The sequence below is a fragment of the Lynx canadensis genome, chromosome A3 (genome assembly GCF_007474595.2).
Source record: "Lynx canadensis isolate LIC74 chromosome A3, mLynCan4.pri.v2, whole genome shotgun sequence".
NCBI lineage: Eukaryota > Metazoa > Chordata > Mammalia > Carnivora > Felidae > Lynx > Lynx canadensis.
The window spans coordinates 128177327-128200944 of record NC_044305.1 but is presented as its reverse complement, the minus strand read 5'-3'; the positions used below and the strand labels follow the sequence as shown (position 1 = coordinate 128200944).

General features: G+C 41.8%; 1 protein-coding gene across 1 annotated transcript in view; it reads left to right on the top strand.

Annotated features, from left to right (window-relative positions):
- The first annotated feature begins 3460 nt into the window (after positions 1-3460).
- The window catches only part of DDX1 (DEAD-box helicase 1), a 37380-nt gene continuing 17222 nt past the window's right edge, over positions 3461-23618 (top strand). Inside the window, exons 1-14 of the mRNA XM_030311616.2 lie at positions 3461-3550; positions 6407-6458; positions 6743-6806; positions 7695-7724; positions 8685-8781; positions 11228-11275; positions 13039-13122; positions 13351-13434; positions 13856-13932; positions 14622-14694; positions 16337-16413; positions 16522-16636; positions 17341-17479; positions 23132-23192. Of these exons, the coding sequence (XP_030167476.1) occupies positions 3535-3550; positions 6407-6458; positions 6743-6806; positions 7695-7724; positions 8685-8781; positions 11228-11275; positions 13039-13122; positions 13351-13434; positions 13856-13932; positions 14622-14694; positions 16337-16413; positions 16522-16636; positions 17341-17479; positions 23132-23192 (1017 nt within the window). The 5' untranslated portion in view covers positions 3461-3534. The remainder of the gene's footprint in view (positions 3551-6406; positions 6459-6742; positions 6807-7694; positions 7725-8684; positions 8782-11227; positions 11276-13038; positions 13123-13350; positions 13435-13855; positions 13933-14621; positions 14695-16336; positions 16414-16521; positions 16637-17340; positions 17480-23131; positions 23193-23618) is intronic.

The following is a 23618-nucleotide window of genomic DNA, read 5'->3' as shown; positions in this document are numbered from 1 at the left end:
AACCAGAGAGAATTATCAGTGGCTTAACCACATAAGGCATTCTCAAACCACAAGAGGTCTAGAGGTAGACAGATCTGGGCTGGCAACTTGTATTACATTGTCACCAAGGACCCAATCTTCTCCCGTTTCATGTTTCAATAGCCATAGCACGAAGCTTCCTTCTTCATGACGCATTGCCGCCTGTACAGGTCCCGTGTCCATGTGCCAGGAGGAAGAAGGTCACAGGCCAGTCCGGATATTCTGTTTTAAAGAGTCCTTACGTGGGGTTTCCACTTACACCTTTCCAGGCGGAACTGGGGCTCATGGATCTCTCTCTCTACAAAGGAGTCTGCAAAGTGATTGTTTTGTTTTGTTTTTCCCAGTCTGTATAACACAGAAAGGGAAGGAGGAAGAGGACAGTGTATGGCTTTTGGGTGGCCAGTCTACAGAGTCCTTCCCTGGGCCCCTGCTCTTTATGCTGTCCTGGCTATCTGAAAGACATTATTTCTCATGTCTGTCTTACTTGCAAAACCAACCACGTGTTTTCCCGTGGAGAAGAATAGCTTACTTGAAAACACACAGCACAATCTTTCTGGGTGCATGGGTAATGTAGTAACATTCCACCATAACATGATTAGCACGGTCATGTTACATAATACCCAAGTACATAGAATGTGGGGTTCTATGTAAGGTTATAGAAATAAATCCCCAGGGGGTGGGGGGCAGTCCCAGCTGGTAGTTTTAAATCCAGTGCAAACTTTACTAGGCTTAGCTGCAGTTTGGGGCCACCTAGTGGTGGCTGTCCTCCTGCCTAATTATCTCCTGGTAGCTGGATTTCTGGAAGTAGGCCGGGATTCTAGCACTGTTTCCTAATAGTAGGCCTCCATTTTATCAGATTGTTCTGGGAAGGGTAGACCAGCATGATGCTGGACTGGGAGCACCCATCCTCTATTTCTTGGTTTAGTGAAGGAATTGCCTGCCACTTCTTTGCCTGGCCTTGTCCTTACCTGCCAAGGTGGGTAGCCAATCACATTTTATCCTAACTCACATTATTGAGGGTATTACCACACGCAAACACACACACGCACGATATTTATTAAAATGGTATATTAAATGAGATAAACATGATAAGGCATAAGGAGAAAACATCATTCATCACCTTGAAACCCTCTCCATGGGCTATTTCTTTTCCTGACCTAGGTAGATGCCTCTGGCATCTTCTAAAGCTTTTCTGGTTACTCTCAAATAATGAAAAGTTGTCTGGTTACTTTCATCACAATTGTAGCCTCATTTCTGTAATTAAACTATCAAGGCCAGGGGCACCTGGGTGGCTCAGTCGGTCAAGCATTCTGACTTCTGCTCAGGTCATGATCTCACGGTTTGTGAGTCTGAGCCCCGTGTCGGGCTCTGTGCTGACAGCTCAGAGCCTGGAGCCTGCTTCGGATTCGGTGTCTCCCTCTCTCTCTGCCCCTCCCCCCCCCCTCAAAAATAAATAAACATTAAAAAATTTTAACTATCAAGTCCAGTGTCATGATCAAAATTCACAACTTTAACCCAAATTATAGCTTCCTTCCTCCCCGGGTTGGCCATAGGGTGGAGTGTGGTCAGTCTCTGCTCTCCCCTCTCCCATTAGCTGCTGTTTGTGGTGTCTGGTGAGAGATAAAGTCATGTGTGGTGGGGAAGGTACCTACCTCCATCCGGCTGGTGTCATAGTGATCTGGTTCTGGTGCTTTCTGATTTTTTTCTCGGAGGGGGTACTTTCTGCAGGTGTTTTGGAGATTCTTTTGCTGGTATCTTCCAGGTCTAACTCACATAAGGCAGGTGACCTCTCCCTTCTGGTTAGAAGGCATGTACAACAGGGTTCTTTGGGAGTCCCTCTGCTGTGTCTTTTAGCTTCTCCAGGCAGCTCTCTTGAGCACATTGCCTTTAAAGATAGCTTCAAGTCTATTCCCAGAGGTCCGGTTAGCCCTTGGGAGAAAAATCTTATGTGTTTCTGCCTCAGGTGTTAGAAATGTGGCCTGCTCCCTCAGCAGCCTGGTCTTCCGCTTTGTCCTTTCCTGCCACATCTTCTCACAGCATGCCTTATGCTTCCCAAACCCCAGAGATGAAAAGGTCTCTGAGTAGTGCCCGGAAAAATACTTTCACTCTTGAGAGAGGAAAAATGCCATAGGGTGTCAACGGTTCTCTTCAGAGAGACCTTTTTTCTTATACCTTCAATCCTCTCATACATATTAGATAGGGAATGGCTAAAGGACCAAAAAGCAGATTTCAGATTTCCCTTTTGCAAATGCTGCATGATACGGGAACTTCTGTCTGTCTTTGGAATGTGGCATCTATTCAGAATTGCCACACTGCATAACTCTCAGGGGTATCATTTGTAGAAATGTATATAAAACGTATGACAGCATAGAATATAAGGGAAATGGTGCCCCCTGGAGGTGTGAAGCTGCAGGCCTGAATGTATTGTCCCTGGCTGTTGGAGCTTCAAGAGAGTCCCGTTACATGTAACAGTAATAAAGCTAACACTTATATATTGTTACATGTGCTATGCTTTACCTACTTAATTCTCCCAACAATCCTGTAAGACAGGGACAATTATTCATGGATAGTTTACAGATGAGTAAACTGAAGCCCAGACTTGGTAAGGTTACACAGGTTACTCAAGGAAGTAGGGATCCTGAAGCTGGACGTCTAACTCCACCCATACATCTTGCCTGAGGGGTTTCCTTTTCTCCAGGTCGTTGTGTGACCAGCTAAAGATGGTCCAGCATGCACCCTGGAGTTAAGCAGATGTGGCTCGGATCCCCCGCTGCCGTTTAGTAGCTGCAGGTGGCTTTACGTGAGTTACTTAACTTCCCTGAATCTCTGTGTCCTCATCGAAAGATACTGATACTTCCTGTGCGTAGAGGGAGGATTAAACATTGATCTACTTTTCCCATCTCTCTGCAAAGAGAAAGGAGTCAAAACTGTATGGAAGTCAAATAAACTTGATATCATCAGTACTACATCAAACAACAAAATGGAGGTTGGGAAACCTAAATCAAAAGTATTACGTGAATGCCTACTGGGTGCAGACCCTCACTGGCATAGGTTTTGCGGGCAATGAGCGCAGTGCATCCTTCCCATCGTTCACACACCACAAGGCCCTGCTTTTTCAGAAGTCGGGGTGCTGAGTGAGGCAGCGAAGAGGGCAACGTCTTACCCTCTGATCATCCAGGACCGTTGTGTGACCTTCATCACATAACGTCTGCTTCCTCACATGTGGAAAAGTGGTCCCGATGACACATGGCATGCTCTAAACAACAGATAACTATTAGCGCGGCTAATGACGACGGGTCCTGGCTACCTACGAAGGCGGGGTCCGGCTGAACCTGGTCAACGCGCTGCGGGGTCCAGGCCGGGACTTCCTTTCGGCCGGAACCGTTCTCCCCGGCCTGAGTTCCTACCCGGACTGGGAAAGCTGCAGGCCGAGGGCCGGAAGCGCGCGCTGCCAAGGCGAAGCGTGTCAGTGCGGAGGGAGGGAGAGCGAGCGGAGCCGCGCGGGACGGGGCGAAGATGGCGGCCTTTTCTGGTGCGTCTTTGGAGCGGGGGCTGGTGCAGGCGGCTTCCTCCACGCCGCGGCGCCGGCAAGCGGGCGGGAAGCCACTGGGGCGGTGGGGGCGATGGGGGCGGTGGGGACCAGTGCGGCGCGCTCCGGGAGGGAGCTGTCCGCAGCGGTCCCTGAACTGCGGGGGGACCAGTGGCGATCTCCGCCTCGGTGTTGGCGAGTGCCTTTCTCTGCAGGTGCTGCCCGCCGGGCCTCCCCCTGCACCCTCTCGCCTTTCTCCCCCGCCGTCGGCCGGCCTGCCCGGGCACCCGCGGCAGCGAAAACGACGCGGCGGCGTAGCGCTAGGCCCCCGGCCTGTCGTACGTGGCAGTGGCGCTCGGGAGCCCTCTTCTGCCCGCGCCGGTTCCGGGCCTGGCCAGGCCGAGAAGCAGCGGGGCGTGGGGAAGGGTCAGTCGGAAATGCCCGTCCTGCCTCTGTCCAGTCTTTTCAGGCCTTCCTAAAACGAAAAGTCGCAGGCACACCTCTGATCATTATTTGTTGCCAAACGCTGATGTAGCAACATTAACGTTCTATGTTGAAGCATATTCGCAGACACACCAGCCCAGCATACATTTTGGAAACTCATTTGTTCTTAGTTCGCGTACGATGCCCTCCTTTATTCCAAACAGTGATTTGAGGTGGCTGATCTAACCCCAAAGTTGTCCTTTTCCCGTCTTCTCTGTCGTTCTTTTTACATCCAGTTTTATGAAGCTGCCATAAGCCTTATGTATACGAAAGGTGGCGAATTTATGTAGCCATATACGTATCAAGTGAGGCCTACTGTCTTTTAATGCACATAACCTATGAAGATGACTTCAGATATAACACAGTACTGTACTTTTTTCGGCTTACACCTAGAAGAAGATTAGGAATTCCACGCCTTTAGTCACGAGACGCGATTTCTGATTTGTTTTAGTTGCATCTTATAATAGGAGGCAAGGGGAAATGTACTTAGACTGGTAGCAGTTTTCGCCCAACTCTCCTAGAATAAGATGTTAGCGCCAAGGTGCACAGAGCAGTTTCAGATTGTCATTTTATTAGGTTCACTTCTTTGGGAGTCATGTGCAAATTTCAGTGATGTTAGGGTGAAGGACTAGAAGAGTGTGTGATATGAAATAAAGACAAGTAGGATTACAGAACATGAATATTCCTATTTTTCCCTTAAATATTTAAGTGTTATATTTATAGAAAACATGGTTTCAAAGCAAACATGCAGAGAACATGACCAGAATGAAACAAGAAGTTGTCCGGGGTTACCCGGCCCAGGTCATGATCTCAGGGTTGATGAGTTTGAGCCTCCTTATCCTGCTCTGCGCTGATGGTGTGGAGCCTGCTTAGGATTCTCCCCCTCGCTCCCTCTGCCCCTCCCCTGCTCCCTCTTGCTCTCTCTCTCTCAAAAAGTAGATAAGCTGGAAAAAAAAAAAAAAAAAAGAAAGTTTGGAACTTGCTGAAAGCAGTCTCTGGTTACTACTTGTGTAACAATTTCACCGGCAGCCTCAACTTGCAGTATACTCAGTGCAGCATATTTAAGACTGTCTTCTTTTTTCTAGCAGTTTGCATTTTAGAGAGAATACAGCTAGACCCTAATGGGAACAATTCTTAGGAAGGTCTGCTTGGGTATACAGCTTTAGATCTTGATTACTTTTTTGATTTGTGGATTTTCCTGGGGAGATTTAGAGGTAGGAGAACCTTTTTTGGAAACGATTTTCCTACTTTCCCATGTCATTAGTACTTATATGAACTGGTTTACTATGTACTAAAATTTTAGTGTTCTACCTATTTTGCTGTGTTACTTGCTAGGGTGATTCTTCTCACCTAGTGCAAAGAAAAAGCAGTTTTCGCACTGGATATATTCAATTTATAGATTTATGCCATTTCACAATTATAAGAAATAAAAAAGTTCCCTTAAAAATTAAAAAAAAAAAATTCCAAATTGGTTATCCCTGAGGTTTAGGAATGTTTGAGTATTATTAAATTTTTCATAAGAATATATGTTTTTGTAATAGTAATAAAAGCTGTGTTTTTGTAAATGGAGACTTAAAAATCACTTATTTGGAAGGGAGGTTTACACAATCCAACTAACTACTCCGTGTGTGCCAGCTACTACAGTTCATTTGAGAAATGACAAAATTCAGTCAGAGATAACCCAATCTATTCATTTAGGACTGGCTTCAAAGTGAATTATTTAAATATGAGAACAATTAAGAACAGTAGTTCTTCAGCTGTGATTTCTAAGTATCCAACTTTTCACAACTGGCCCCTCCCTTTTCAGTTAGTCGGAGTTTGATCCCGGCTGCCAGTAAGCGTGGGCCTCTCTCTCCACTTGTCCGTTCACTTTTCTCAGGTCGCTGAGGCTAATCACATGGTTCTCAAATAGTGAAGGTGCATAACTTCCACATTATTTCTAGATGAAACAACCAAGATATTGGTCAAGATACAACCTTCTCTCCAAGTCTGGTAGATTTTTCTTTACTAGCCCTAGGAAGGAAGGACTGGTGGCTACTGTGTATCGAGTGACGACCATGTATCACATATTTTCATCTATAATCTTCTATAGCTCTACAACGCAGATACTATCAGTCTGATTTTATGTGGAGAAAATAGGTGTATAGCTTTGCAAGCTGTAGAGCTTGCCAAGGTCACATTGCTAGTCAGTGAGAGTTTATTCGTGAACTCAAGTCTTTCTCCAAAACTATACTCTTTCAATGGTGCCGTACGCAGGAGGTGCTGAAGAACAGCTGTGCTTCAAAGCCTTTTCCCTGTTCCCTGAACAGTCCTTTTAAGAGCAGTATGATTTCAATTTAGTGTGCTCAATTTCTTACAATTCATTTTTGTTTTCAGAGATGGGTGTTATGCCTGAGATTGCTCAAGCTGTAGAGGAGATGGATTGGCTGTAAGTACATAAAACTTAAATGCACCTGTGACAACAATGTTCAGTAATTTAAGGAGTTGCTACAGATTCTATCAAAAATTTTGGAGTCTAGTTGGTAAGTAAAATTCAGTTTTTCTTAGGATTCTCTTATTCTCTAGAAAGCTTCCCTTTTATACTCTGATATATTTTTAGTTGGAAAAGATGGGTACTATTTACCAAATAAAATTCTCTTTTAGATTTATAGTTTAGCATGACTTATTTAGCTTTTTTACTAACGAAAATTCTTTGAAATACGATTCTTTCAGGCTCCCAACTGATATCCAGGCTGAATCTATTCCACTGATCCTAGGAGGCGGTGATGTCCTTATGGTATGTTTACATTTGGTGAGGTCTTTCTGGGTTGAGGACACACAGTTCTGGGACTGTTTGTGACCACTTTAAGAGCTCCCCAGGCTTAAAAATGATACTTTCACCAAATTACTTTTATTCATGCCGTATTCAAAGTACTGAGGTAGAAGTTGTAGGGAACACAAAGGTGGATTAGATATGCTCTTTACTCTTGAGAAGCTGAAACCCTGTGGCACACTAAGACAGGTACACAGGTAAGTGTTGTACAAGAGGCTCTGCTTGGGGTAAGTAGATTTTGGACAAAGGAAAGCTGAAAGAGAAAACCTTATACGTGGAGAGCGTATCAACAAAAGCAGCGAGCAGGAGGATGCAGGAGTTGACCCCTGAGTAATTCAATTAGATGGTAGCATAAAATGTGTGTGTTGGGGGTGGGGTGTGTAACTTGAGGTAAGATGGGAAGTACATAGTGGGTCAAATTACTTGGGCTCTTTCTCAAGTATCATGTTAAAGAATTGATATTTGTTGGCAGTGGGGCTCATTGGACATTTTTAAGTGGGGATGTGTTACATAGTTGTAACCGCGTCTATGAAGACTGATTTGGTAGCAGCTTGTAGTATAGCTCAGAATTTAGATACTGGTAGGATACTTCTGTAATGATCTAGGTAGAATGATGAGGGCTTGGATTTGAATGGTAGCAGTGGGAAAAGAACGGGAGAGCAGATTCTTGAGCGATGGGAGAGAAGTGACAAGAGTGGCAATAGAGTTGACTGCAGAAGCCTGAGTCATCTGGAGGCACTGTGACAATAAAGGTAGCTAGTCACGTCTTAAAGATTTCTACGTAGTATCATGTTAATTTGGCTTTTCTAATTGGCAACTTAAATGATACAATCAACTTTTTTTTCCATTTAGGCTGCAGAAACAGGAAGTGGAAAAACTGGTGTAAGTAATGAACTTAAATTGATTTACTTTGTAAGAGTTATTTTTTTTAAGTTTATTTATTTATTTTGAGAGAGAGAGTGCGAGCTCACATGCACAAGAGCAGGGGAGGGGCAGAGAGAGAGGGAGAGAGAATCTCAAGCAGGCTCCATACTCCATGTGGCTCTCACGACTGCGAGATAATGACCTGAGCCGAAATCAAGACTGAGCCACCCAGGCGCCCCTGTAAGAGTTAATTTTTAAAGTAAGTTTGAACAGTAGTTTCTGCTTTGAAGTATTTAATAAAACAACCTTTTCCAAAATGTAAGGAATTGAGGGGCACCTGGGTGGCTCAGTTGGTTGGGCTTGCGACTTTGGCTCAAGTCATGAGTTCCGGCCTGCTTGGGATGCTGTCTCCCTCTCTGTGCCCCTCCCCCACGCTCACGCTGTCTCTCAAAAATGAATAAACACTTAAAAAAATGTAAGGAATTGATTGCCACCGAGGGTGATATTCTTGTTGCCCCCTAATTCTGAAATAGGATCTACAAGAGTATACCTTTAAGAATAGTACAGTTTTAAACTGGTCTTGTATAAAGAGTTGTAGTATCTTCTGTATTTATACTTATTTCTGAATTTTAGTGCAATGGCTCTATAATAAACAGGCTGACAGTAGGGGTTGCTCTCCTGTTGGCCTGGACCAGAGAAGTAGTGTGTCAGCCTGGAAAATAGTTTCCTGCTTTAGTTTAGGCTCATTATGCAGGTTCCCTTTGTGTATTGTTTTGGGCTATCAGCTGTCTCCTATTGCCTTCATTTAATCAACTCTCTTATTACCTTGCTCATGTTTTGGGTTTGGACAAATGAAATTAGAGTAGCAGTCTGGAATATGTAATTATTGAATGTGCATGCATAGCTTCTGTAATGTCTGTTGTCAAACTGTCATTAATATCTGAATACTAATGTAGAGAACAATTGTTTCTTTGATAGGCTTTCAGTATTCCAGTTATCCAGATAGTTTATGAAACTCTGAAAGACCAACAGGAAGGCAAAAAAGGAAAAACAACAATTAAAACCGGTGCTTCAGGTAATTTTTGCATAGTAATATTTACCTTTTGCATAAAAATAGTAATTCTCATTCTTGGCATTGACAGATGGGAGGTCAGAGTGTGCATTTTTATTGTCGATATCTGAGGGGAGGGGTAATGGCATTTGGTGCCTTGGAAACCAGGGATACTGAATGTCATTTACAGCATAAACAGTGAAAGATTGTCCCTCCTAGGGGCACCTGGGTGGCTCAGTCGGTTAAGCATCAGACTTTGGCTCATGTCCTGGTTCGTGGGTTCACACCCTTCATCAGGCTCTGTGCTGATAGCTCAGAGCCTGGAATCTGCTTCAGATTCTGTGTCTCCCTCTCTCTCTGCCCCTCCCCCACGCTCGCTCACTTGCTGTCTCTGTCTCCCCGAAAAATAAACATTAAAAAAAAGATTGTTTCCTAAAATACTAGTAGTGCTCTCTTTGAGAGAATAATACCCTTATGTCTAATATTGAAGATACGTTGGTGCAATATTTTACAAAGGTATTAAGGATTTTATTTAAAAATTGATGGAGTAAAAATCCATGATGGTGGGAAGTATTGCCTTCCACAGGGAAAAGAGGCATGCATTTTCCCTTTAAGATAAGAAAGGGGTCCAGGAAGTTAAAATGTAAAGTGTAAATTTTAAACTCAGTTTTAGTCCCATTTACTTGGAGACTGGTCTTTTATTAGGATTTCGGGTCCTATCTGTGCCATGAACAATCTTACATCAATTTCCTCATCTGTAAATTGTGTTGCTTTTGTTAAATGGTTCTGAATTCCATTCTACCTTGAATAATTTATGGTTTTGTTAATACTTTGACAAAATTTATTTTAAATTTTAAATTTAAATTTTAAATTTTTATTTAAAAAAATTTTATGTTTTTTTTTTTTTTTAAATGTTTATTTATTTTTGGGACAGAGAGAGACAGAGCATGAACGGGGGAGGGGCAGAGAGAGAGGGAGACACAGAATCGGAAACAGGCTCCAGGCTCTGAGCCATCAGCCCAGAGCCTGACGCGGGGCTCGAACTCATGGACCGCAAGATCGTGACCTGGCTGAAGTCGGACGCTTAACCGACTGCGCCACCCAGGCGCCCCAAAAATTTTATGTTTTAAGTCCTATTTGTTTCATGATACAAAACAGAATTGTGGCAAAATTGCAAGCTTCAGTGGCGTGAACTGGGTATATCAACATTTTTCTTCTCAGTAATTTAAAGATACAATGTTGCATAGTTCGTAGAATGAACTCATTTGTAGAGGAATTGCGAGGTAATGGATATGAAGTCTTTAGACTGTTGGCCTACTTGAAAGTAGTTTCAGAACTTGTAACAACAGTAAACCATCATTTATGAGAGATGGTGATACAGGAGCATGCTTCCAAAGGAGGATAACCAGAATGGTAGTAGTTTTGAATATCATGGCCTGTGAGAAATAAACAAATTAGATATTTATTGATTTAAAATATTTATTTATCTATTTAGAGAGAACGCGCGCGAGTTGGGGGGAGGCAGAGTGAGAGGGGGAGAGAGAATCCCAAGCAGGCCCTGCCCTATCAGCGTGGGAGCCTAGTCGGGTCTTGACACCTTAAACTGGGAGATCAAGAAACTAGATGTGTAAACATAGAGAAATAAGTAAAAAAAGTGTTGGGATAATTGTTAAATCATTGAAATCATTGAAGGGATCTGGAGAGAAAATAATTGTTCTAGAAAGGAGCAGGACTAATTAGAAATAACCTAATGAATGAAGATTTCTGTGTAAATACTAATTAACTCGGTTGAGCCCACAAAGAAAGAGAGAGCCTCAGGGGAAGTTACTTCTCCATCAGAGTGTTTAAGCAGACGATAAGATCATTTGACTACAAGTAATCTAGGAAAGATTTCTACATTGGTCAGGAAACTGGGCCTGAAAACATGTAGAGTTCTCTAGCTATTACAATTCTTTGGTTATCCATAGACTATTAAGGTGTTTTAGAAAAGGAAAATGCTGATCCCATGCAAGGGAGGAGGAAAAAAAAATTGTGACTTTTGAATATGATATTGACTTAATTAAAATAAAGAACTTTTCTTTTAAAAATGATAGTGATACTTAACTAGATCTTGATATGTTGGTATTTATTTCCATTATGATTGTAATCAGGTTGTTTAGTTACCAAAACTTCATTTATCATCAGTGCCTTCATAGTTTTACAGGGATCAGTGCCTTCTACTACAAAGTGCAGTGAAGGAAGTGAGGAGAAAAGGTTTTAGCCCAGAAGGCCCGTGATTATTGCCTTTGACCTGTTTCAGTTTTCACTTTCAATTTTGCCTTGAATAAAAACGGCAGAGCTTTAACTTGTACGTTCCAAATAATGTATAAAGCCATATTAAATCTAGAGGAATTAAGGTATGTAAAATATAAAATATTTGGCTTGTTTTCTAGAGAGTTTTCAATTTCATATGTTTGTAACTTATTTTTAGTGCTCAACAAATGGCAAATGAACCCATATGATAGAGGATCTGCTTTTGGTAAGTGGATAGATTTTTCCTGACCCAAAGAGGAAACTTGGAAATTGCAAAAGATAGAGGTGTATTTGTTTAATATTTAAAAACATATGTGTAAGAGATACCGCAGAAGAACGTCAGTAGACAAAAACAAAAAAGTGCAGAAAGAACACTTGCAGTGTTGATGACGGATGCAGAAACCGTATAAAATGGCAAGGGGTCTCATGTAGATAACAAGTTACCTGTTTGGTAAGAAAGATAACCCGTTAAGAAAGTGGCTGAAGGATGTGAATCAGCAGTGCCCACGAGAGCAGATCCAAATGACAACAGTCGTTCAGAGACAATGTTTACAGATAGCAGGTAAGTGGAAATTAAAGTTGCAGTGAGGTATTGTTTTATACCCATTTGATTGGCAGCAGTCGAACAGAGTGATAACCAGCCTATCAAATTACTGCCTTTCTGGAAAGCAGTTTGGCATTGCTAGTTAAAAATATGTGTATACTTCTGGAAGGTCTAGCCCGTTGTAGTATGAGTGCCCGTATGTGAGGATATACATACAGAGCTGTTAGATGTGGCGTCACTTGTAAATGGTAAAAACTGACGAGAGGATGAATGCCATTACTGCCCAGAGATTGGTTAACAAAGATTAGGGTGTATCCGAGGACCATCGTGTGGCCTTTATAGAGAATGAGCCAGAACTATAGTGTTGACTTGAAGAATTTTCGCCAGGTGTGGGTGAGAACCGAAGCAGGATACAAAGAAGTAGAGGGAGTGTGAGTAATCACGCCCCAGACAGACCCACAAAACATGTAAACTGCTGCTCTCCACCACGTGACTTCTAGTTTGTACAAAGTTTCTATCTGTATGCATGCGTAAAGAATTTTAAATATAGAAATTTTAAGGATTTGCCATTGCTTAGATAACTTTTTAAAGGGTTTAAAGTTTTATGGAACATAGTACCCATACGAATAAGAATTTATACTTTGAATAAATAATTTAATTTCTGACGAGTGAAGTAAAATGTGTGATGAGATGCTTTTCTTGAGGGTTTGTTGTACGTTCAGGTAGGGAACTGGGGTCGTAAGCCTGAGCCGGGACAGAAGTTACAGTTTCTTTCCAGGACAAACGAAGGCTGTATGCTTTACTTAGAGCCAGTAAGCGCTGACAAGCACTGTGACTGCCCATGAGGTATAATACAGAACATCGTTTAGTAGGGTCCTAATATTAGCGAATAACAACCGCAGGTTTATTTATTTGTGCTTCTCCCTGCTTTCTCTGCGGTTTCTGGATCCGTGGATTGGGGAACGAGCCAGAGATAGTTCCCGTTTTCCTTTTAGTGTCGTATTTGCTCAAGCTCTAATTTAAGCATAAAGTCAGAGCAATAGGTATTGATGAGCGAGTGCTGCATCACCTCGTAGTATCCATTTCTTTAAAAGACTCTAGACAAGGGTTGTCTGAACACATTTGTGTTGGTGATGCAGCTGAGTTATCGGTGTGAGATTAGGTGCCGTGGTGACTCCTTTCCAGACTTGATGCAGTAAAGTCTCATCTGAGTTAATAGATGACAGTGTAGATGACAGTATAGAAACTAGTCCGCCACATGGCCAGGGCCTTCCAGGGGATGAACAAGGGTGATTACCTGTAGGGAAGATCTTGTTACTCAGGATCAGTAAGTCTCAGCGTCTGGAACATTGCAACAAGTGAAAGAATTATTTTATTGGTGAGACTGAATGCTTAATTTATATAATTGTACTGACATGTTTTTTTTGCGTTTTTCTCAAATCCAGCAATTGGGTCAGATGGTCTTTGTTGTCAAAGCAGAGAAGTGAAGGAGTGGCACGGATGCAGAGCCACTAAAGGGTTGACGAAAGGTATTTAAATAGCATTTGTACTTGTCTCAGCTTGTGAAATAATGTATTAATACATGAGCTTGCTTTCTGTAGCTTTAAGTAAGGATCTGAGAAGATTTCTAATGTTACAGAAAGACAGACCGTTCTTCATTTGGAACATACAAATTGTAATTCAGAAACAACGGGAAAGTGGCTACATGGCAAATGAATCCTAGGTGTGTATAAATCTCGGAGTATTTGCCCTTACAGGAAAGCACTACTATGAAGTATCCTGTCATGACCAAGGATTGTGCAGGGTTGGCTGGTCTTCCATGCAGGCTTCCTTAGACCTAGGTAAGCATTTCTAAGATAAACTGAATTTACGGATTTATATTTGTGGATTGTTGACATTTATGACAGTGGGGAGCAAAATAAATAAGCATAACCATATAAAGTTTATATTTTAGAAACTTGGAAATAAATGTATGTATACTCACTGTGTTCCAAAAGGATTTGAAGTGTTCAGAAGTACATACCGTAACAGTATAAAATGAGGAGGAACAAAGTTAAGAAAAAGTAAAGTTAGTATGAATAACTAACAGTTATTCTGTTAACTATACATCTACAATAACTATAATAACTACGATAACTAACATCTATAACAGTGTAGCATAGATGCTTCAAGTTATTGTAGATTGTGAACTTCTTTTATGGGCGGAGTGTTTAGTTTTATGTTTACTCTTAACCAATAAATAACGTATATTTTAAAATCTAGGTACTGACAAGTTTGGATTTGGCTTTGGTGGAACAGGAAAGAAATCCCATAATAAACAGTTTGATAATTATGGAGAGGTAAGTTGTATTCTCGACCTAATCGTGGCATTACTAAGTTCTCTTGTGTACTTACTTGATCACTTGTGACATGACTGAGGATATAAAAGTGACTCTCAGATTCAAGTGGATTTTCTGAATGTTTTCCACAGAAAGTTCAGATTTGGACTTGAGTGAAGAAATGTTACAAAATGAGCTAAGTATTTTTCCCTGTGGCCATTTATTAGCCTTTCCAAATATACTACTTTGTTTTGTTTTCATCCATTTTGATTTTGGCTTTGACTTGAATGCATTATGTTCTTCTCATTTCTTGTTTTTGATCATGAAAATCTAATCATGAATCTAAATGTAGTTTTTAAGGTGGATGAGCCCGAATATCCTGTTGATTCTAAAAAGCCTGTCGAGATGCCTCTGCTGTTACATATGATATGCTGTAATAGGCATTTTTGTTTTGTTTTTAAAGATTTTATTTTTAAGTAATCTCTATCCCCAACATGGGACCCAAACTCACGACCTCAAGATCAAGAGTCGCACGCTCCACTGACTGAGCCAGTCAGGCGCCTGAAATAATAGCAGTTTTAAACACCTACATTAGGGCCTCAAGGAATTATTTTAAAGAACTGACGTGTACTTTTGATGTAGCTGTATGTGAACTTGTAACTTTATGATTTTGCTTTCTGTTAACAGCACTTGACTTTGTGCTTTTCTAGGAATTCACTATGCATGATACCATTGGATGTTACCTAGATGTAGATAAAGGGCATGTCAAGTTCTCCAAAAATGGTGAGCTTTCTGTGGATTGTCTTATTAGAGAAAATACATGATAACAAATATTTATAACTTATAATTCCCTTACCCTCTTCTTCATTTCTCCCTCCCTGTCTTACCTTTGAACCAATACTTACTGAGCATTTCCTGTATGCCAGGCACACCGGTAGGTGCTAAAGATGAGTAGAAGATGGAATAGACAAACACGTTTAGTCTTGTGGGGCTTACCTACCGGTGGGGAGAGACAGAGGCATAATGTGCCAGGTGGGAATGAGTGCCCCGAAGGAGATTGTAAGCAGGGTAAGGGGATGGAGGGTGATAGCAGTCTAGGGCTGTGCTACTTTCACAGGGTTGTCGAGGTGACATCTGAGCAGCCATCCGAACGAGTCGGGTGGTGAGCTGCAAAAATCTTCCAAGCGTTTCAAGCAGAGGGAACAGTAAACTCAAAGGTCCCGGGAGGAAAGTGTGCTTGAGGTATTTGAGTAACAGCGAGGAGGCCAATGGGGCTGGAGAACACTGGGCATGGAGAGGGGTGGTAGAATGTTAAGTCAGTTGAGGTAGTGAGTCCGGGCCATGTAGGACAGGGCCTTATAGGCCATGATACAAACTTTCTGAGTGAGATTGGAAGCCTGATTGGTTTTGAGTAGAGAATTGGCATCTTTAACCATATCATTATGGCTTCTGTGTTAAAAACAGAGTGGTGAGGGTGGTGGCAGTAGATAGGGAGCCATTTGGATGCTGGGGTTTCTATTTGGGGCGTATTAAATTGGAGGTACTTCCTACACATCTAAGTGGTAAAGCCAAGTAACTGGTTAAGTGTGTAAGTCAGGAGGTCAGGGTTGGAGATACATCTTTGGGAGACATTGGCTCAACGATGAATTTAAAGCTGGAAGACTGGATGAGATCCCTTAGGGAAGGAGAATAGGTGAGGAATAGGAGAGATCTGAGGCCTGGGGTGTTCCTGTGGTTAGAGGTGGGCAGATGGAGGAGAATGCAGCAGAGGCGAATGAGGAGGAGAGCCAGCAGGAGAAGCAAGAGCAGTTGAGGTCCTGCGGTCCAGGTGAGGAAAGTACTTGAAGGAGGAGGGAATAGTCAGATTGTGTCCAGTGCTGCTGATGGGTGTAACCTGGGAAGGTGACGGATGAGATTTGCCACCGGGTTTGGCAAGAAGGTATCACTGATGAGCTTGAGAAGGACCTCTTGTAGTGAACGTGATGGGTGAGTTGGGGGAGCCTGATGGGGAATCACTTGAATAGAGAGTGAGATGAAATGAAGTGACATGGTGAAAATGGAGATCAGGGAGTTTTACTACAGAAGAGAAAGAAAATAGAAGGTGAATGGAGGAAGATGTGGATTCAAGGAGGTTGTCTGTATTTTAATATGGGAGCTATTGCAGCGTGCTTGTATGCCATGGAAAGTCTGGTTGAAGCGTCTAGTGGAAGTGATCCAGTAGGTAGGGAATGTTTAGAAATGTAGGGGGCGGAAAGGGCACTTCTAGGAGTAAAGTAAAAAAGCGAGAAAAGTGAAAGGTCTGGCATTGGGCAGGACAATTTATCCATGGGAACAGGACACGAAAGCATGAATGCAGTTGGGTTGATAGTGGTGATGGTGCGACTGAGGGGAGGTTCTTTTCTGATAGTTTCTCTCTCTTTTTAAGGAAAAGACCTTGGTCTGGCATTTGAAATACCACCACATATGAAGAACCAAGCCCTCTTTCCTGCTTGTGTTTTGAAGGTAATTAGAAAAATGTTGCTATGATTCTAAGCTACTCTGATCTTCACTATTTTGTGTTAGTTAGTGTGCTAGTAGGTTAAGAATTTTCCTTTTCTTTTTCAATGCTAGAATGCTGAACTAAAATTTAACTTCGGTGAAGAAGAATTTAAGTTTCCACCAAAAGATGGTTTTGTTGCTCTTTCCAAGGCAGCGGATGGTTATGTTGTCAAATCACAGCACACAGGTATTGCCCCTGAGAGGGTAGCAATTTCAGGAATGGGGTACTGGCGAAAACTCCAGTAAGGAGGCTTCTCGTAGTGAGTTCCGTATGCTCCCTTTGCTGGTTTAGTCACACATCTTTACGTACCATGTCAGTAAAGTCCAGTTTCAAAACCCAATTCATAAACTCTTGAGTATTCAGTGTCAGCGTAGGCCTTTTGGGGAACCTGATCATGATGATGATGTCTAGTGTTTCTGAACTTGTGTGTGTTCAGTGCCATGGGCACCGTGTCAAGTGCTTTACATGGATCGGTGTTCACTACCCTGTAAGGTAGCATTCTTCCCACCGTACAGACAAAGACCTCGAGGAGCAGGGACTTGAAGTAACTTGCCCAAGGTCGCACACAGCAAGTGGGAGAACTGAATTTAAACCCAAGCAGTTCGAGCCCAGAGCTCGTGCTCTTACCCACTGTATTATTTAAAGTAAATACATTTCATAGCTTGTTTACTTTATCACAAAATATATAATCAATTGCATCTATTGCAAGTAAATTTAAAGAAGCCATAGTTCATTTTAGGAATCTTAGCTTTATTTTGTTTTATGACCACCTCCTATACTTTTCGACAGTTATTGAAAACTCCGATATTGGAATTTTTGCGCTGGTGCTTTACAAGTAAAAGTATTGAGGTGTGATTTGAACGTATTCCAATCGTTTCTGTTTTCTTAAGGTAATGCGCAGGTGGCACAAACAAAGTTTCTCCCCAACGCTCCGAAAGCTCTCATCGTCGAGCCCTCCCGAGAGTTAGCTGAACAAACTTTGAATAACGTCAAGCAGTTTAAGAAATATATTGATAATCCTAAATTAAGGTAAAGCTTCCTTTTGTGCTCACATGCCTGTTGATTTTAGGTTTGAGGTGTTTTGGAAGAAGAGTGAGATAGAAAAAAAAATGAGGTAGAAATTCAGTATGCATTCCAATGCACAACTGTGCAAAGTTAAGTGCATAGTGCAAAGTTACTATGTAACTTTGATACATAGTAGCAATTATTTTTTTCTCTTTGAAAATTTTTATTACACAAAATAATGTTCTGAATGTATACCATTTAGTTTTGTAAGTTTCTTCCAGCATGTTTACATACTATATAAACATTAGGCAAATAATACTGGACCATTTCTCCATGCTCAAAATGTTTAAATTTTCATTCATCCCTAAAATTTTATGAACATCCTGTGTATTACACTTTATTTCTAATCCTGAGCGTGTGGCTATTTAGCATCCCATGTTATTTCATTGTTTTTGTTTTTTTTTAACTTGTCTTATTTTTTTATTTTTTTAAATTTACATCCAAATTAGTTAGCATATAGTCAGCAATGATTTCAGGAGTAGATTTCTCAGTGCCCCTTACCCATTTAGCCCATCCCCCCTCCCACCTCCAGTAACCCTCTGTTTGTTCTCTGTGTTTAAGAGTCTCTTATGTTTTATCCCCCTCCCTGTTTTTATGTTATTTTTGCTTCCCTTCCCTTATGTTCATCTGTTTTGTATCTTAAAGTCCTCATATGAGTGAAGTCATATGTTATTTGCCTTTCTCTGACTAATTTTGCTTAGCATAATACCCTCGAGTTCTATCCACGTAGTTGTAAATGGCAAGATTTCATTCTTTTTGATTGCCGAGTAATACCCCATTATATATATGTACATATGTACATAAGTTTATGTATGTAAGTTTATATATATATATACATAACATACATATATATACATATACATACATATATGTATGTGTATATATGTACACATGTATGTATATACATATATGTATGTGTATATATATACATATACGTACGTATATACATACTTGTTTATATACAAGTTTATATATATATATATATATGTATGTATGTATATGTACTACATCTTCTTTATCCATTCGTCCATTGACGGACATTTGGACTCTTTCCATACTTTGGCTATTGTTGATAGTGCTGCTGTAAACATGGGGGTGCATGCACCCCTTCGAAACAGCACACCTGTATCCCTTGGGTAAATGCCTAGTAGTGCAGTTGCTGGGTCTTAGGGTAGTTCTATTTTCAGTTTTTTGAGGAACCTCCATACTGTTTTCCAGAGTGGCTGCACCAGCTTGCATTCCCAGCAGTTATTTTTTATATAAAACTCCTGTTTGATAAGTTCAATAGAAAGTAAATTGGGGGTGCCTTGGTGGCTCAGTCAGTTGAGCATTGAGCGTCCGACTTCGGCTCAGGTCACGATCTCACGGTTTGTGAGTTTGAGCCCCACGTTGGGCTCTGTGCTGACAGCTCGGAGCCTGGAGCCTGTTTCAGATTCTGTGTCTCCCTTCTCTCTCTGCTCCTCCCTTGCTCGTGCTCTGTGTCTCTCTCTCTCAAAAATAAATAAATAAACATTAAAAAAAAAAAGATTGAGATTTTGCTCTTCCATGAAGTGTCATGGTTTGCAAAACAGTATCAGAATAAAAATTAAATTTTTAAAAAATGTTTATATATTTTGAGAGAGAGAGCGGGCAGAGAGAGAGGGAGAGAGAAAGAGAGAAAATCTCCAGTAGGCTCCATGCTCAGTGCAGAGCCTGATGTGGGGCTCCCTCCCACATCCCTGGGATCATGACCTGAGCTGAAATCCAGAGTTGGACGCTTAACTGGCTGAGCCACCCAGGTGCCCTACACACTTTTTTAAGGGAACGTTTCATTCGGTGCTAGGATGCGTCACTTCATTTGCATAGAAGGTGTATCACTATTTCTGGCATGTTGGTAAACAGCTTGGGGCGGCTGAGTCCAGCCTGTCTCCCGGGGATGAGAACTTTCCATTCGGGCCCTCGGACCGCTCCCTCTCCAGGCAGAAGGCGCTTCCTGCGTTGGAGGGAGACCATGAGTTCAGTGATCCGGTGGAGCTTCTCGCTCAGTGGCGGTCCCTTTTGCCGTTTTGAGGGAGGCTCTACCTTATAAACTAGTCTGTGAGTTGTCACTCACTTGATTGTTGTTAATTTTGCCTTAAGTGCCTTCTTCATTGAAACAGTTCACACACCATGAAATTCCCCACTTCAGGTGTCCGTTGCAGTGGTTCTTGGCACAGTCAGGTTGTGCCACGGTCACCACTGTCCAATTTCAGAAACCTGGGATTGTTGACGTCACGCGGGACCGTCTCTGCAATACTGAGTTTTCTTACAAGTGAAACCTGTTCAGGGATAGATTAGACAGGACACAAACTTTTTAGGTAAAATAGTTCCTAATTTTGTTTTGGCATTGATGATGTCGCTCATTTGGGAACTATTTGAATACCTACCATGTGAAGTCTTCAGCTTGGTGTCAGGAGCATAATAATGAGAAAGTTTTTGCATTCCCAGAATTAAGTGTGGGAATGTGGGGATGGTGTGAAGGGGAGAGAAACAGCAGAACGAGTTGGGTAAAATGCGTTGGGGATGAGGTTGGGGGACACAACCAGGGTATCTGCTTCGTGTAAGGGACTTGGAATTTGTAAGACAGTGTTTTTGGAAGAAGTAAAATGCTATTGTGAATTGATTTTTGTGCTACAATTAGGTGTAAAGGTTAACATGCCTATGGACAAGGACTGGAAGGGAAGATGACTGGTAAAATCAGTTTGTTTATTAAGATGGTAAAATTGTGAGAATACTCATTAGTATTCTGTGTAAACAAGGCTTCCTTGAAAACCCGGCTCAAGTTCCCGTCTGTGAAACTAACCGAATCGTACCAGCCCAGTCCTTTCTCCTTCCTTAGATACCACTGACTGTAAGCCTTGCCTTAACCCTTACACATGGTCATGTGCTAGCGGTCCTTGTTTTAAATATGCACGGCGTTGCTCGTCCTCGCTTGCTAGTTTTACACTGCTTAAGGCAGGGGCTGTTCTTTTATATTCCTCAAGCCTACAGTGCTCTGCACACCAGCATAGATTGGTGTGTATGTGTGTGGGTATCTTCTGCTAAATTTATAGGGATCAATATATCTGATTGGGATTATGGATAAGAGTCAAGCATTGTAGGAGATGAAATGATGCATCTAGGACCATAGTTTCCAAACCTGGGAACTTTGGGGCCTTATTTAACGATACGGATAGATTTGTTGGTCCTCTCCTGAATGCACGAAGCCAGGATTTCCAGGGAAGAGGAATTAGAACTTTTTTGTTTTCTTGAGGAAGAATGGCAGCTCCTCTGGGTGATCCTTTTAGAGACCTTCTGGCATCTGGTGTTATCAGACTTAGGAACATAATGGCTCTAATGTAGCAGGTTAGGGAATATGCCAAGGTCATGCACATTCATAGGCTAGACGTCTCTTTGTGTTGTTTGTTTTTACTGCCTGAATTGCTCAAGTTGCAGATAGGAAACCATAAAGCCAATCTTTAATCAGCCATAGAATTATAAGACTCTGTTAAGGTCACCTACTTGCTTTTTTTTTTTTTTTTTTTAGCTGTTTAGGGAATAAGTTTATTACTGTCTTTACCTGAAAAATCTTCGTAGCAAATTGTGGTTTTGGTTTATTGGCTCTCAGCAGCCCTCTCCTGAGCTCTTAAGGAAGCTTGCTTCTTCTGAGCTACCTGATCTTTGTTCCAGGCAAGAGACATTTTGGGATGGTTCCACCTCTCTTTTTAACTTTCTTAGGCTTCTTCTCATAGATTGGATTCTCTTGGGTAGCACTGTGAGCTTTCTTACACATCTCCTCCATCATATCTGGAGTTATATTGTTCTTCGGTGTTCAGAAAATTGCTTCTCATAAGTATCTTCATCTTCTTCCAGTAGTAACACAGTCTGCCATGTTCTGACCTATGATGTGCTTCTCATGTCCTTCTGCACTGAATTCCTTGCTCTCTGAATCATAATCAGGGAATCGTTTGGTACTGTGAGGAATAGACAAGCCTCCATCCACAGCTCCCTTGGGGGCCCCCAGAGCTTTATCTCCAGTAGTAGTTCTGGCAAGCCCTTTATCCAGGTAGCAGGCGAAGGCACCGTGTTGAGCATCAATGCTTTCCACATTGTGTTCATCTCTGTCACCTCCACTTGGCCTTCGTAGATCTTGTCCATGTCAAACCTGTTGACAAGCCTGCAGGCCAGCAGCGGGCCGGTACAGTATGCTTAATTTCTCAGGCCAGCCTTCACACCATGCTTTGGGGGTTTGTGAACATGAGCTGCACAAACTATCACGTCTCCTTCTGTTAGGGCACAGGCAATCTGACAAATGGTATCCCTGTTGGTTACATGAGCTATCATCCTGTATTTAGGTGTGTTATATTTACTCTTATCCCAAGTTTCCAAGTGTTTCCAAGCATAGTTATCAGTTTTACCCTCTCATCATCTTCTAAATTTCACTTGGTATCTCTTGAGGTAAGCCTTATTCTTGACAACTTTAACAAATTTCATCCTGTAGAACGGAGACCCTGTCATTTATTTCCTTAATGTTTTCTAGTCTTTTTTAAAAGATCGATCAAATAAGAATAAAATAAAGATGGTTGGTCGATGCTTCTGATTGAAAGTTATCTGGCTGCATCAGAAAGTAATTTTGTCTGCTTTATAAAAAGACAATGTTGGGGCGCCTGGGTGGCTCAATCAGTTGAGCACCCGACTCTTGATTTCGGCTCAGGTCATGATCTCACGGTTCGTGTGCTCTAGCCCCATTTTGGGCCCTGTGCTGAGGGTGTGGAGCTTGCGTGGGATTGGAATTCTCTCTCCCTCTCTCTCTGCCCCTGCCCCAGGCCCACACTTGTGTGTGTGCGTATATGCTCGCTCGCGCTCGCTCTCTCTCTCTCTCTCTCTCAAAAGTTAATAAATATTTAAACAAAAAACACTGTCTTTTTGCAAATAGCTTTAGTGAGATCTAATTCACATATACAATCCATTGCTTAAAGTGTACAGATTGCTTTTAGTTTTTATTCTATTCACAGAGATGTGCAGCTGTCACCAAAACCAATTTTTAAACCTTTCATCACACTCAAAAGAAGCACTGTACCCATTGACAGCCATTCCATGTCCTCATAACCTTCCCATCCCTAGGCAACCCCTGGTTCATTTTCTGACTATAGATTTGCCTTTTTTGGACATTTTACATGAATGGCATTGGATGGTATGTGCTCATTTCTGACTGGCTTTTCTCACTTAGCGTAATGTTTTCAGGATTTGTTCACGATGCAGCATGTATCAGTGCTTCGTTCTTTTTTATTGCCCCAAAGTATGCCACATTTTTGTTTATCCATTTGTTGGCTGATGGACATTTGGGTTGTTACCACTTTTTGGCTACTGTGCTGTGAACATTAGTGTACAGGTTTTTGTGTGGACGTCGTTTTATTTCTCCCGGATCTGTACGTAGGAGTGGAATTTCTGGATCACATAGTAGCCTCACGTTTGATGTTTTCAGGAGCCGTCCAGCTGTGTTCTCAAGTGACACCCCTGTTTTACTTTCCTACTAGTAATGTATGAGTCAAACAATACAAGTCAAACAGTAAAGCGCTTTAATCTTTTTCTTCATTATCATGATGGTATTTATTTCAGGGAGCTTCTGATAATTGGAGGTGTTGCAGCACGAGATCAGCTCTCTGTTTTGGATAATGGGGTAAGTTGTACTTTTAATTTTTAAGAGGTGGCATGATGGGTTGTCATTTTCGCAGTGTAGTTCTGTTGTGCTTCAGGAAAAATCAAGTGAGGCTGAAATTAGAACAAGGTCAAGTATGTATTCGGAAGCACCTTGTGGGGATGTCTTTTCTTTTCCTAAGAGTGTACAGCAGTTTCTTTGCACCCCTCATGCAAAATTCAGCATACAGGATGTTTGGTTTTTTTCATTTACCTTTTGAGCACTTGAGGATTTTCTTCTTGCTTTCTCATGAATTAAGAGTCCTTTCTTTTGGGGATAATGGAGAAAGAAGAAAGTACAGTTAAGGATAGAAATGGAGATCAGCTGGATTGCAGAGAATGTAAAAGTTGTCACAGGGACCCAAAGGAAGGATGAAGAACGATACAATGTGACTCCAGAAGGAGGGAG